General features: G+C 31.3%; 1 protein-coding gene across 1 annotated transcript in view; it reads right to left on the reverse strand.

The window, feature by feature from the left end:
* LOC107450126 (ubiquitinyl hydrolase 1 puf) overlaps nucleotides 1-16,608 on the reverse strand; it is a 172,789-nt gene that overhangs the window by 116,090 nt on the left and 40,091 nt on the right. The window contains exons 15-19 of the mRNA XM_071186397.1: nucleotides 9,941-10,023; nucleotides 7,186-7,340; nucleotides 4,722-4,838; nucleotides 3,695-3,794; nucleotides 1,378-1,463 (exon numbers count right to left, since the gene is read on the reverse strand). Of these exons, the coding sequence (XP_071042498.1) occupies nucleotides 1,378-1,463; nucleotides 3,695-3,794; nucleotides 4,722-4,838; nucleotides 7,186-7,340; nucleotides 9,941-10,023 (541 nt within the window). The remainder of the gene's footprint in view (nucleotides 1-1,377; nucleotides 1,464-3,694; nucleotides 3,795-4,721; nucleotides 4,839-7,185; nucleotides 7,341-9,940; nucleotides 10,024-16,608) is intronic.

Raw genomic sequence — 16,608 nt, forward strand, 5'->3', positions numbered from 1 at the left:
TGTGTATAAAATGTATGAATTTAGCTGAAGGAATTAATTTTGTTCAAATTAATTCTCTTTCATGATAAAATTAAGAGCTTTGGATATTTTGGAAGTCTTTGGTAAATATGTGTGAACAATATTCCTTTTTTAGAGGGAAATACTTTTCAGTTTCTAGCACCCTGCCATTTTTAAAAGTGTAGAATAAAGACTGTTTCCAATAAGAGAAATGATGCCTTTTAACGAATAAAATGCGGGGTACATAGCCAAATCTTTCAACGAAAAATAAGTACCTTTTAAGTACTTTTTAAGCACTCAAAAAATATTTTTAAGCACTATATACTTTAACAAAATGCAAAATAATTTTCAAGACTTTATACGATCATGATGAAATAATTAGTTTCTGACAAAGAATTCTTTTCTTGATCATATTAGCCATTATAAAATGAACAAAAGATTTTTCAATTCGAAATCAGAGGGTGGAAAATGAAGCCTGAAATGGAGAATATCTTGCAAAATGCAGCAGTTGCACATGAGAGTAAGTAAGATATCGTAACTGCAAGGTATCAAGGTACCTTACAGTTATGATTAACTGTTAACTCACCATGATTTTTCAATTTCGATAATAATTTGAGTTATTCAAATTTTATGGTACTAGCTCACCATAATTTGTACGCTTCTTTTAAAATATAAATTGCAATCTTTCTTCAATAAACCAATATATGAAGAACAAAGAATTTTGCATTTCAGCAGAATTTTTAAAAGATGCTTAAAATTAAAAGTTATCCTAAACTATTGTAAGTCATTATAAAGGCAAACATAAAGAGCTTCTGTGATGCTGCCGCTCACTCTGCTGGTGGTTTAAGTTCAATCCCAGCAGCCAAGTAAGCAACCAGTGCATGCGCAACAAGGTACAGGTTACACCAGTCATGGCTGAAAGTCTCGTGGGTTGTGGTATGGAAGTTATAGTTTGTCTACGTTAAGAACTCCTCCGGCCACAAAGTATAAGGTCGTCTGCTGCCATGGAAACTAGAATAGCACATTTCAGGGAGGGTAGCTTTTCTTCACTCTAGGGGCTAACACAATGGACTGGTGAAAAAGATTCCCTTTATCTTGTCTACCTGAGTCAAAACCTGTGCTAAACAGTGCCCCAACACCCCTACTTGAAATAGTTATACCTTGTTACTATAGTCACCGCCATAGGTCCGGACGAAAGGCTAGGGGAGTTCTTACTTTAAACAAACTATAGGAGAGAGGGGTGCCAGCAAAGGTATTGCACTGGGATGAAAATTACATAGCATTCCTACCATGAGTATTTAAATAAAGAGCTTAAAAAAAATGGACGATGTGCTCGCGTATGGTTGAGTGGCGTGGACAAAGAAAAAAAACATATATTACTTCTTTAGTTTGCTCAGATGCTTTCATTAGATTATCCATACAATGTTGAATGAATTCTTCCTCTCTTTCAAGCGTCCCATGATGAACTGTAGAAGAAATTAAATTTATTTAGCAATTAAAATTGCATGAAAACAAGTAACATAAAAAGAAAAGTTTTTTAAAGTCAATTCCTACTTAGGGTCAAAAAAGAAAAATTTTATTTTAGTTACTTTTTATTAAATAATAAAGTTTTCCCTAAATTTATTTTTAAATCTAATTTAAAATTAATTAAATTTAATGAATGACTTAATATTTGAAAAAACTGCATTAACATCAAGTGTCATAGACTACAAGTTTAAACACAAATGTATATGAACTTGAGTTGATGCATAAAAAGTATTTAATTAAACAATTGGAAATTTGAACAAGATATATAAATATTTACAGGGAGAGTGTGAACTAATAATAGGACTTGGAAAAGAAGAAGAAAAAAAGGCGTGTGCAGACATGCCAACCTTAGAAAATAAAAAAGCAGGAGACTCTTTCACGACATAGCGCAATATTGAAAATTAAACCTGATTCACATTTCCTACAAAGTTTATTTCAAAATATGTTATTTATACTACATAAAATAGACCACAATAAGATTCTAACACTGACTAATAAAGATATGTATTCTTATTATAAAATATAAGGCAGTGTTTTCACTACAGCGCGAGAACGCGAGAATCTCGCATATTTTTTTCTTTTCTCGCAATAAAAAATGATTAACGCGAGAAGTTCGTGCACTCAATTAATCAATTTCAAAATGCGCGAATTTTGGAAAAAATTTCGCCTTTTGCCATTTTGAATAAAATCCGTTTCACTTTTCTTCCTTGATCTTTCATTATTTTGAACATCAGTCCTTGTTATCTAGCTTCCCTATTTACCAGTATTATTCAGAACCGGTGCGAACAGCAGAACACCACCCCCAGAACTACAGAACCCCTTTCAGAACACATTTCTCTGCAACCATGTTTTCACCGTAGGTAAGGTTTCTTCATGTAAGACGTTTACATTTTGAGTGCATGAATGTAAAATGGACTAATACCTTGTTAAGGCCACATCTTCTACTCCATAACGGACAAATGAAAATGGAACAAATGTCTGTAGAAACAGTCAAAACAAAACAAATGCGGATATTTTTCAGCCAAAAAATATAATAGCTGATGAAAAGGTAGGTATAGAACGTTTTCCATATGATGATGCATCAAAAATATTCAATTAGAAGATGTTAAAAATGTATTATAATTAAAGAAATAATTTTTTCTATGTCTATTCGTGTTTTTTTAATTTTTAGAAATCTCACTTAACTTTTTGAAATCTCACCCTGTTTTTGAGCAAGGGTGAGAAATTCTCTCCCATTTTTTTCTGTAATGAAAACACTGTAAGGTTCTATAGAATTACATTAAAACACATCTTTTGATTTTATAAAATTTCGGAAGAGGTTCAAAATTAACAAAATATGTCAATAATGAATAAAATACTTTATAAATGTATTTCTTATTATTTTTTTTTAACTGCTACTGTTTTAAAACTGCAGATGTTGCTGATTTAGCATTATTTCAAAAACTGCATCTATAGAAAGCGAAAAAACATTTTGCCTAATTGTATCCAAGATACATTTCCTCTCCGATTTTGCCATTTCATCGGTTATTGCTGCTGTTTCGGTTCACGCACGCTCGTAATTTTTAGCGATGTTGCTATCGGGGAACATTTTTCTGAATAAATGCCCAGCATCATCTGAAGCACAAATTGGGAAGGAAATGGCACAAATTGTTTTTTTTTCCGCTCTATCATGCACTAAATAGAAAAAAGACGGAGACAACACTCTGACGGAGAAGATTTGAGGCAAAAGCAGGAGAGTTGGCAGGTCTGCGTGTGGTATCAGACTAGAAAAGTATAAATCGGGTGCTACCACGTAATGTTCTTTATTGAATCTATCAGACACAGCGAATATAAAATAATTAAATGTGAGCAATAAACTATTTTTTTGTTCAAATAGATAGAATAAATAAGTTAGAAATTATTACTGATGTTATCCTTAAAATATGTGAATAGCTGAATCGCTTATAGTAAAATTTAAAACAATGACTAAGGTTTAAGTAATCAGAAAATACCACTTTGTTTCTCGCTCATCCCTATTTAATGAATGAATCAATATTTGAAAAAACTGCATTAACATCAAGTGTCCTCCACTACATGTCCAAAAAAAAAATTATTTGAACAAGATATGCGTAGGAAGAGTGTGAACTAATAGTAAGAATTGAAAAAAGAAATTTATTCCTACAAAACTTACCATTAATGTAATAGTTATTCAGATATTGGATGGCTGCCATACTCACATCAGTATTCAATGCACGGAGAGCAATTCCCCACAGCTGTTGCATTCCGTTCACCTAATGAAAACCATGAATGAAATTCAAAACAAAATAAACACACTCAATACCAGGTGAAATGGTAATACACGGGAGTGATTGTGACAAAAGGCGAAAAACCCTGAAAATTTCATGTGCAAAAAATCGATATCAATTCATATGTTATACATGTTTCGTATGCAACATACTTTTTAAAAAAAATAAGATTTATAATTTAATTACCTACCAACCTAAATTACTACTTTTATAGTAATTAACTTAAGAAAAATCTTAGTTCTAACAAGAATCGGAATGTCGGATTTTTAAAATCGTGTATATATGAACCACAATATTGGATTTTAAAATCGTGTGAAAATGAACAGCAAATTTAAAAATGTGTCAATACAAATTGTGAAATAGGATTTTACAAACACGTAAATACGAATTGCTATGAATAGCTTTTAAATCACGCAATCCCCCCCCCACACAATAATTTTGGTTGCCAAAAATTGCTATTACAAGGTTGCCACTCAAATCTGAAGGAAAAAAAATCCCCTGTGTTTTCCCTGTACATATTATACACAATATATTAAGAGGAAACAACAATAACTGTGCTTTTGTGTGAGCTATATTTATTAGTTCTAATTGCTGGATATACTTAAATATTGCTATAGTAATTGAAACGGTTTAGTATAGCTGAAATATCAAGTGTTAAATATTTCATAGATTACGCTTTGAGTGGTCACTATTTTTTAAAAGACAAAAATAAGTAACAAAATTCCCTGTATTTTCTAGGTTTTCAATGTTTTTCCTATGGAGTGGTAACCCTGTATTAGTTAAAGTAAAATATCTAAAATACGGAATTTCCCAAACTCTAGAGTAATCACAATTTCTGAGATTATACAGTAATATTTCCAAGTTAAGATGTTTTTGTTTGTGAAATTTGTGATAATTTTAGAATATATTTACATCAGCAGCAGAAGATGGAGTGTCATAGGAAGCGGTTGCTAAATGTGCAAGACTACTAAGTTGTTGCAAAAGATTTAAAGCCATCATGCTAGTAGATTCAGGTGGCAACTGAGGCATCTTGAAAACAAAAAGAAAGTGTTTAATACACTCATATTTACAGTTTGTTTACTTTTCAAAAATATACATCATCAATAAAATAAACATGATAAATTTTATTCATCATTTACAGCAGGGTTGGCAAATCCCAAATCAAATAAAACTAAACTTTCATTATTTAAATTTAGATTCTCGTTAGAAATTTTTTTTCGTACACAAATCAAAGCTTTGATGAAACATGTTGACAACACTTCATATTATTTCAAAACAATAATAGAATTACTACAGACTAGACACTGAAGAAATTAAATCTCAGCAGCTATATTCAAGAAAAATATTTTAAATTACTTTGTAAAGAATGAGACAAAATTTGTCGGTTTGATATCACATAAATAAATTTAAATCAAACAATGCAATATTTTATTTACAGCTAGTAGAAAGAGATAATTTAAATGTTTCATGTCATTTTCTTCCACATATACTACTTTGTACAAATAACAATACTTCTCTGTAGTTTTTTTAAATTAAGTATTTTTTAGCATAAAAGTTGGATAACTAATTTTAAGTCACTCTTATATAATTATTCTGTTACATAACAGATTTCTTATACATAATTATTAGGAGAGAAAAATCGTAGAAAAGAAAAAAAATTATTAAAAAAAAAAAATCCACTTTTTCCTCCTATATATTTCTGAAAAGATAGAAGATGCTCTGCAAAAAAATAAGCCATGGAAACGGAAATAAAAATTATGATGCAAAATTTGTAACACTTCCCTAATGATTCCCTATTTGTATTGATCTACATAAAAATACAGAATTAGTGAATGATCCCCAAGTCAAGTACGAAGATTATAGTACTGATCTATAAATAGAATATCACAAGAAGACCATTAGTTTGCCAGTGACGAAGACGATGGCACTTCTCCAATGCAGAAATTAACAAGAGAAATAAAATTTTCAATCATTATCAGGAATTTTTTTTTTTTTTTTACGTTTAGTTAGTTTCCGTAATTAGCGAAAATTCGAAAGATTTTTCGACTCCATTACTGAGGACGGAAATGAAGCCTGAAATTGAGAATCTCCAGCAAAATGCAGTAGAGTTGCACATGAGAGGCTAAGAATTCATCTTAACACCACTGAATACAGCTCGATATATGAAAATACTGACCTGCAAGTATTTCATCAAACACGTAAAGCGTTTTCATACGGACCTACGAACCGAATGAAAACGCTTTACACTGAACATACACCGAAATAGGGTAAAATGAATTGTAAAAACTTTGAATAGAACAATGTCTTTTTGCAAAATTCGTGTCAAAAAGAGACATGGCAAAGAAAAAATATCATTTTGGAAATGGAAAAATTAAGCATTTTTTTAAAACACCCAATGAAAAAAAGCATCTTTAAAGGCATTTTAAAAAATTTTTTAATTTAACGTATATTCCGGGGCATAACGCGCCCCGGCGTATAACGCGCACCCGTAATTTCTAATAACTTTTTTTAAATTTTAAGATATACTCTTCGTACAACGCGCACGAAAATTTGGATTGTAGATGTGCAATATCTTGTCTAGCATCAATGGAAAACCAGAAAGCCTTTTAGTGTGGGACATGTTTAGGTCCCATCTTACAGATAATACATAAAAATTGTTGAAAGAATGTAACACCGATATGGCAGTTATTCCGGGCGGTTTGACACCATTAGTTCAGTCATTGGATGTCTGCTTAAACAAACAATTTAAAGCCAATTTAAAAAAACAGTGGAACACTTGGATGTTGGAGGGCGAGAAAACCTTTACTAAGGAGGACATATGCGTCATGCAAGTTTGGAAACAGTGTGCGAATGGATATTAAAAGTATGGGATGAAATTAAGCCTGAGATGGTTAGAAAACCATTCAAAAAATGCAGCATTTCAAATAATCTGGACGGATCAGAAGATGACTGTTTATTTTTGGATGAGGGTAACACAGATGATGAAGATGAAACAGATTGTGATGACGTGCCTGAAGAAATAACGGAAGACGAATATAATGAACTATTTATGTAATAACGAAAATCAATAAAGTATATAGGTAAAGGTATGTTATTTCTTTAAAATAAAAGTATTTTTCAATATTTAAATTTTTTTAATCTATAATTTTTTACATTCGGCGCATACCGCGCACCCGTAAATTCCAATGTTATTTTTTGTATTAAAAGTGCGCGTTATACGCCGGAATATACGGTAAGCACCTTTTGGTACTTTTTAAGAATGCTATTAAACTTAATTAATACAACAATAGTATGGCGTTAATAATAGCAATGTTACTTCCTTGCAGTTTACTCAAAGTATTAATCATCTCTATACAACAAAGGTGTTATAACATACCTTTTCAAGGAGAACATGCTTAAACAAAGAAATATTCATAGCATATTGATCTTTTCCTTTTGCCTGATTGAGAAGCCAACCAAAAAGTTCATCTGCACACTCTGTATCTTGGGCTAAACACTGCCATAATATATCAACTTGTTCATGATTTAATTCTAGAAATGAATATACAAAAGTATTAATTATAACTTAAAATTTTTTAATCATTGAGTTCAAACAATCATAACTATGACAATTATGTATCATAATTTAAACTTAATGTGGTCACCTAATAAAATATGTCCTATTCATATATTTGAGTCTTTTAGCGAACAATTAAGACACATGCAAATAATAAATTTTATTTAATTCTATGCAAGAAAACGTAAGTAATGACCCCCAGGGCAGAATTGCGGTGACATTGTCGCACAATGTTACAGATTTTTGCAGAAAGATTTCTCCTGAGAAGGGAAAATTTTTGGTTTTTCCTTCTGCATAATTTTTTAAAAAGTGTTTTTTTTTTCTACAGAATTTTTTTGAAAGATGTTTTTATTTTGCATCAGAGACGAAAAAAATAATCATGATTTTTCTATTCTCATTTGAGATTTTTTTTTAAAAAAAATTGGTAACTGGCTTCAGCTGAAATTTTAAATTAATAATATAAAATAAAAAATTCAGAAATCAGGAAAGTTTAAAAGATAGTTCCGTCTAGAAATGATGTTCCTCCTTTCATTTTTTCTTTTTTTAAAAGAACAACCATATTTTACTTATACTTATTTCAGTATGTCCTTTTTAAAGAGTCCTAGTCACGTCATCTTTATTTTGGGAGTTCTGCACGGATTTTAAGACTTTTAATTTATATACGAATTTTAATTCATTATCATTTAATTTCTTTATGAATTTTACTATGTGTAATGATTTACAAAATTTGAAATTGCATTATCTGCAAACAAAATGTGAGAATATCGCCTACAATTTTAGAATTAAAAAAATATTACTTTCACAATTTAAAATTTTTATTCTATACTTTCTTCCGTAAAAACAAAGTTTCTATTACTTTAAATTAGTAGTTGTTATAATTAAAAGTATTTAAAAACAAAATATAAGTGCTAGGGAAGTTTGTCGCAAAAAGCCCGAAAAAATTCTGATACAGGGGTAATAACTGAACAAACAAGATAAATAAAAAAAATAATCACAAGTTTTTACTTAACATAAGATTGAAAAAGGAACATTTTACTATGTCAACACCTTTGTTCTAAACTAGTAGCATAAATTAAATTTTAAGTATTTAAAATTATGAGTGATATAACTAATACAAGAAAGGAAATTTACTTTTTGTCAATATGTGAAACATCAAAACTTTCACTTATGAAAAAAAAATTTCAAGACTTTTTTTTGTCGATTTCTTTTTAAACAAGTAAAGAAGTTTAAATTTATTTGATTATAGAATCGACAAATGAAGCAAAACTTTTTTTTAGTAATTAATGTATACTAAACTATTTTAAAAAAAAAGGAATGACTGTTTTTTGAAAGAGCAAATATAAACTTTGTAACTTAAAAAATATATAATTAACAACCCTAATAGATTTAATTAATAAACTTAAAAAAAAGTTATCAAAAATAGATTTAAAAATGCTTTTAACAGTTAAGATCCGAAATTCCTATTTTATGCTTTACTTATTTGAAAGTATACTCAGTCTTAACTTTCAGAATGAGAAAAAGAAGACTTTTTTAAACCTAAATTAGTTTGAATGTGTATGGGCCTCCATTTTCAGCATGGTTTAATACAAGATAAAGAAAAAAAACTAAAACCAATAGACATGAAACCTAATGACAGAAGATCATTAGAGAAAGTGCAATTAAAGAATATTAGAAAACTAAGATGTTAAAGGTACTCTTAAACATAGTGGAGAGTCAAATCTTTCAATAAAAAATAAGCACATTTCATTTTCATTTTCTATAGTTTTCGAAGATGATAATCATGATAAAATAACTAGTTTTGGACAAAGAACTCTTTTTTTAAAAATTATATTAGCCACTATAAAAAGATCAAGAAATTTTTTGGTTCGATTTCAGAGGAGGCGAAATAAAGTTTGAAATTGAGAATATCTTGCAAACTGCAGCAGAGTTGCACATGAGAGTGCAATAATCTTACAGAACCCAGCTCAGTAGACGCACATGCAGTCTCTCAAATATTTAATCAAATATGCATCATGATTAGCGCTATCATACGTTACAGACCGACGTCACGCCGAAATGGATTGCGGTTGAATGAATTGTGAAAACGTTGAATAGAATAATGTGAAAACCACTAGTTTGCATAAATACAGAGCAAAAATCGACATGGTAAAGAGAAAAAAAATCTCATTTTTGAAAAGGGAAAATAAATAAGCAAAATCACCCCATGAAAAAAAAGCACCTTTAAGGGCATTTAAAAAATGAAAATAAGCACCTTTTAATAATGCTATGCACCATGAAGAAGATAAAGAAAAATAACTAAAAGCAATAGCCCCTGACAGAAGATCATTAGAGAGAGTAGAATTAAAGATTATTAGCAAACTAAAATGTTAAAGGTACTCTAAAATGATACATGAAATTTACGATGTTCATCAAACTTATTGCTCAGATAACTGACCCAAATGGTTTCACTAGATTTTTGGTCTCCCCCCCCTTTTTTTTTGACTAACAGGACCATTTAGTGCTGTAAAATTTGATATGAAGGAAACACCTAAAAGGTTTGATTTTCAGAAGCTAAATTAGGTCAATTGATACTTACGAAATATTTCAGGAGAACCAGTTGTAGAGAACACATTTGTAAGAAAATGCAAGCGAACCTGAATTGCATCCTTGTGAGAATACCTATACATGAAGAGTAAAAAAATCTATATTATACACATAATACATATATATATTGATAAAAAAACAGATGAACTCTCGCTACTACAATATCCAATACCAGAATAACTCTTATGATAATGTTTAGTGGTCCCCACAAACTTGCATATGAATTAATGTTATCCTCCTCTCAATATTACGCTCTGAAGCAATTTTTTTTCCAAATTTCAACCTTACTATTTATTATTGGATGTCACATAATATAAAAAATCTTATTAAATCATCTTTTGCCATTTTTCCTGACAAGAGAAGACTCGCTGCTGACCACCAGGGCAGCTTTCTTTCTTAGAATTGCTTTACTTATCTCTCAAGAAATCACAGAAGTAACATTCTTAATTGATTTCATTTCCTTCATGTTAAAAGCTGTGGGGCACCATTCACAAATGAAAATCATTTTGGTGTTTTGGAATCAAGGCATACTTTGTTGGTTGATATAACAGTAAAAAAATAATAATCAAACAAAAATATCAGACTATTTTCAACAAAAACAGTTTTCAGGTATGTTTACGATCTTATTTTCTGAATTTATTTCAAATAATTTTTAATATTTAACCATAATTAACATTCTGTAAATTAATTTCTTATAATATATATAAAAATATTTATAGTTACTCTATATAAAACTAAAAAAAGTCTTATTGTGTCCCCAAAGTATGCAGGCCCTCAATATAACAAATACAACAATACATTTATTTGATCCCCAAAATATTGTTGGGATTATTGTACAAAGGTTTTACAGTATCAAGCAAGTGAGCTGTCGCAAGTATGAAGGCACACGATTACATATTTCTGAATGAATCGCCAGAGAAACGATTAACTTAACTACACAAACTGAGCTATAAACTTTGGAGAAATAAAAAGCAATCAATTCATTTAAATAAATTGACCTTTTTGTAAAAATGCTATATGGGTTCAATAATAATTTAGAGCTATATTTTAATTTCAAAGATACTTCACTAACTCGGGAGAGATGCATTCTGATAAAGATCAGCCTTAAAATAATGGAACACAAAATGTTGAAAAATTGTGTTTAAAGGAAAATTCAAGGAATTATTTGTTTCAAGTATAATTTTCAATGCATACAAATTAAATCATAATATATATAAATCAGTAAATGATATGTTTATGAATCAATAAGTTTCACAGAATGCATATGTCTCATATCTACATATGAAAATGATCATATCTACATATGAAAATGATCTTTCTATAATATGAAAATGTTATGCATGTGTAGATTAGTTTTACAGTTATTTCAAGCTTAAGATTTTTTCCCAGTTGGTGTGTTATTTTATCACAAGCAAAAGAATGGTGATTTTTCAGAACCATGTACTACTCATGCCTAAAGTTGAGCAACATCTGTCTTACCTTAAATAAGTTTTGCTGTAATTAAATTTTTTTATTTAAAGGGCAAACTAATTGCAGCAAAACTGTAATTTTATGTAGCAGGTTATGTCTGAAGACAAAAGGATCTTGAAAAGTTTGAATTATCTTTGGAGTAATTATTTTGTATAATAAATAAAAGGTTAAATAATAACTCACATTTATTTTCCCTTAGAGGATTAACATGGGCAAACAGGCCGCTTAATAAATTGAATTAAGAGGTCTGTTAAGCTGCCTAATTAAATTAAAAGTTGCATTATTTTAGTTAGTTGTAACTTAAAGCAGTCAATAATTTAGGAACCCTTAATATTAATATTACTTTTCTTGAGACTTAATGTTAAATGAAAATTTTTTTGCATCATTTATCCGAAGCAAAAAATAATTTTTGATATATATATATTATTTTCTGTTACTTTATTTAAAAATACCTGAATATTTTTTCATTGTAAAGTATACAAATTTTTATGTTACTTCAAAGAATGTAATATTATAAGGTGCAGAATTTGGAAAATACGGCATTTGGACAAAATCTGTTGATTTGTTCTTGAGAAAACAAATTTGAAACATACAATTCTTTGAAAATTTGATAACAGTATAAATGTAATGATTCCAGTAGGGAAACAGGAAATGGCCAAAAAATAGAGATGAAATATTTTATAAGAAAGATAAAATTGTAAAAAAGCGTTGAATCTTCATCTGTTGTTAATTCTTAAAATCAAGTTTGCTTCAAAGAAATTAAATAAATGCACCAACATATAAAAATTTATTTATACTTATTATGTCTTTCATAAATTTCTTATCAAATCTTTTAAAGAGAATGTAAGAAGAGTAACAAATTTTTTTGTAACAAGAGAAACCAAGAATTCTTCTCATAAAAAATAATGTGTTAGTATTCATAACTTTTTCATGACTCTAATTAAATAAGTTAACCATCCTTTCTTGATATTATTTAAAATTAGATTTTATTATATAGTTCAGATAGTATGATTACTCATTGCATAAAACTATTAAAATTCATCAAGTTTTTCTAGCACAAATATGAATGTTTGTTCATTGTTGTTCAGGGCGCATAGCCAAATCTCTCAACAAAAATAACCACCTTTAAAGTACTTTTTAAGCAACCAAAAATATTTTTAAGCACCATATACATTAACAAAATGTAAAATATTTTTAAGCACCATATACATTAACAAAATGTAAAATAATATTCAAAGACTTTACATGATCATGATAAAATAACTACTTTTCTTGATTATATTAGCAACCATAAAAAGATGGAGAGATTTTTCAGTTCGATTTCTGAGGGTGGAAAATGAAGCCTGAAATGGAGAATATATGGCAAAATGCGGGAGGCAATGTTACTCGCATCCGTGATATCTTTAAATCACACGTGCCTCCTGGGTGGTACTAAATGAGTAACGGCGATGGCTAAGGCGATAAGTGCAAATAGAGCAAGGAGTTTTAGTTTTTCTATCCTGCAGTGGAATGCCGGAGGGCTTTCTTCTGCAAAGTTTTCAGAAATTAAGAGAGTAGTCGCAGAGGAGAACATCGACATCCTGGTCGTTCAAGAAGCTAATATTACAGAAGACAAAATGAAGTTCCACAATTTAGAATCTTTCACCATGCATGGTCTTTTCAAGAGCAGACAGATCGCAAGTGGTATCCTTGTGGCCGTGCAAAACAAACCGACATTGTCCTTTGAAGTGTTGAAAACAATAAATAATCATGATACATCAGAAATCGCAGCCGTTAACATTTGGAACAAAAATACTATTTTCAGGGTTTTCGGTATATACAGTCCTCCAAACAACAAAAATTTAAATTACTTAACTTCTCACCGTAACACTATAATTGTAGGCGACTTCAACGCTGCTTCCCCCAACTGGGGATACACTTATCAAAATCAAGTAGACCAATTGTCAAGAACCTTGTAAATAGCAATGCCTTGCTTGTCCTTAACAATAAAGATGATCCAAACACCTTCATCCACTTTTCAGGCAGTTCTACAAATCCTGATCTAACTATTGTTTCAGCAAACTTAGTTGACTGTTGTAAAAAATCAGTGATTGGAGATCCGGGAAGCGGTCACCGAATAATAAAAACATTAATCACTACAAATCAAATACCGACAAGATGTAACACAAAAATCATGTGGAACTTCAAAAAAGCTAACTGGAAAGCCTTCACTGAAGATATGGAACATCAGGTAAACACCTTTCAAACTGATGCAACTCCACAACAATTAGTATCAACTTTTTCCTTAGCCCTTCAAGAGTGTGCTAAAAGGAACATTCCAAGAGATTTAACTACAAACCATTTTGGAATACTGAACTTGAAGAACAAAGACACATCAGAGAGCAAGCAAGAAGAGAAGCTGAAAAGATAGAGGGGAAAACTAATGACGAACGGAAACAAGATGTAATCAATTGGTGAAAGGAATGTGCAATAATGAAGAGAAAAGTCCTAGAGGCTAAACGACAAGCATGGAATAAGTGTCTAAACGATTTAGACTATAGGAAAGCCGGACGCAAAGCTTATCAATTAATGAATAACCTGAACAATAAATATACACGAAAAGATAATCACCCCATAAAGAGAGGAAACAAATATATAAGTGATTCAAGACAGATAGCAAAATTATTCAATAATTTTTACCTTGATCGGTAGTCACTTAGTAAAGAACAAAAGAAACAAGAGAAAAGAAACAACAAACTAGTAAAAAGAGGAACATCTAAGTTTAAGTGCCCAGAAAACCTTTTTACGGAGGACTTTTCAATAGAAGAATTGAACAAGGCTATTCATGACCTCAAATACGGTAAACAACCAGGTCCCGATAACATATTCCCTGAGTTCCTGAAACACCTGGGAATATCAGTGAGGGAATCCCTACTACCGATTTTTAATAAAATCTGGAACGAAGAATCAAGCCTCCCAAAAAACTGGTTGAAAGCAAATATCATTCCAATTCTAAAACCGGGTAAGTCACCCAAAGACATAGAATCATACCGACCAATCTCACTGACATCCATCATGGTCAAAACTTTTGAAAGAATGATAAATGCAAGATTAAGGTTTTACCTGGAGTCAAATGATATCCTAGCAGAAGAACAGTCAGGTTTCAGAAGCAACATGTCAACCGCCAAATCAATTATGAAGTTGGTTCACAAAATTAAATCCGGTTTCAGTTCAAAGAAAAGTTCTTTGGCAGTATTTGTTGATTTTCAAGGAGCCTACGACACAATTTGGAGAAGCAAACTTCTAACCAAACTTCAAACTTGTGGAATTTGCAAACAAATGTTTAAATGGTACAGAAAGTTCTTATCCCAAAGATGGGCAAAAACAAGATGGAACGAACAGGAATCTACCTACAAACAGAGCAAAGTTGGTCTACCACAAGGAGCAGTAAACAGCTGTACCCTATTTAACATCTACATCAACGATTTGGTAGACAAACTAACAAGCTTATAAGGTATTAACGTTTGTATGTTCGCAGATGATGTTGTCATTTGGACGGAAGCAGAAAACTCCCAAGCATATGAAGATCAAAGGAATAATCTTGAAGGTGTTATGAATAAAGCTCTCGAGGTCTTGCAGTCTTGGTCCAGAGAGAATAACATGATTAGCAACAAAAATAAAACCGTTTACCAATTCTACTCTCTAAGGAGTGTTAATCCAGACTTTGATTTGATAATAGATAATAGTAAGCTTCGAAAAAGCAACCTTACCACATATCTAGGTGTAGGAATCATTACGGGAGCAGTGAAGACAACCCCAATTATAGCCCTACAGTACTATACTTCTAATCCACCNATCATATCAATACTGTTATAGACAAAGTAGAAAAGAGAACCTCAATTCTGAAAAGACTAGCTGATGCCAAATGGGGAAGCTCACAACACACTCTAAATAAAACCTATAACACCTATATCAAACCAATTATCAAATACGGAAGTGAGGTGTTAATTTCTAGTGCACAAGGTAAGCTCGACTCTTTGGAAAGAGCCCAAAACAATGCTCTCCGAATCATTACGGGAGCAGTGAAGACAACCCCAATTATAGCCCTACAATACTATACTTCTAATCCACCAATTACCACTGAAATTAAAATACAAGCAGTTGGCACTTATGTTAAAATGAAAGCCTCCCACAGAGCGCAATGGATGAATGAATGTAAACCAAGTTCCATGAAGACTCAAATCTCTCCTCTAGAGGTATGTGAAAAATTACTGCATGATTTCCAAGAAGATGAGCCAATTATCTGTAACAAGAACATCACAAACCCTCTCAAATTTATAGATGTTAGGCACCAACTAGATATCAATGATTTGGGTAAGAAAAACATACCTGACACAATACTAAAAACAAATGCATTATGCATGCTACAACAGCAATACCCTGAACCAGAATGGACGAGAGTGTACACTGACAGCTCAAAAATACAAGACAGCACCGGAGCAGGAGTACACAGTAAGCTCTTTTCTCACAGCGCCCCTGTGGGATACTATATGTCAAATTTTGATGCAGAGATCTTCGCTATATCGATAGCCCAGGAAAACCTTAAGAATAAGATCAATTACTTCACTAAAGCAGTAATTCTTCTCGACTCTAAGGCAGCTATCCAGGCAATTGCCATAAACCATGATTCAGATACTCAGACTATTTCAGATATTAGAGATAATTTGATTTTTCTCGAGAATGCCAACAAAATTATTGTGTTCCAGTGGATCCCTTCGCATGTAGGAATCAATGGCAATGAAAAGGCAGACCAACTAGCCAAGAAAGGGACACTCGAACCACAATGTAATAAACCGATTCCACCAGACTCCCTTAAAAAACAATTTTCCGAGAAACTTAAGACCAACCTAAAGCTCAACCAAGCAGTAAAATCCACTGGAAAACCCTGGGCTAACATCCAAAACAGTTGGAAGAAATTTTGTCACAGTCCTCGTAAGAAGGCTGTGGCAAACTTCAGACTCTCAACAGGCCATGACTGCTTGGCAGAGCACCTCAACAGAATAGGTATCCTTCCATCTAGCGAGTGCCAAATCTGCAATTCGGGAACCATGAACTCAGACCACTTGCTTGTATGCCCTTTACTGGACAAACAATCCCAAGAGCGGGGTGATCTGTGTAAACTTTACTGGGATGCCAGAGATCACATGAACT

This window comes from Parasteatoda tepidariorum, chromosome 1 (assembly GCF_043381705.1).
Source record: "Parasteatoda tepidariorum isolate YZ-2023 chromosome 1, CAS_Ptep_4.0, whole genome shotgun sequence".
Taxonomy (NCBI): domain Eukaryota; kingdom Metazoa; phylum Arthropoda; class Arachnida; order Araneae; family Theridiidae; genus Parasteatoda; species Parasteatoda tepidariorum.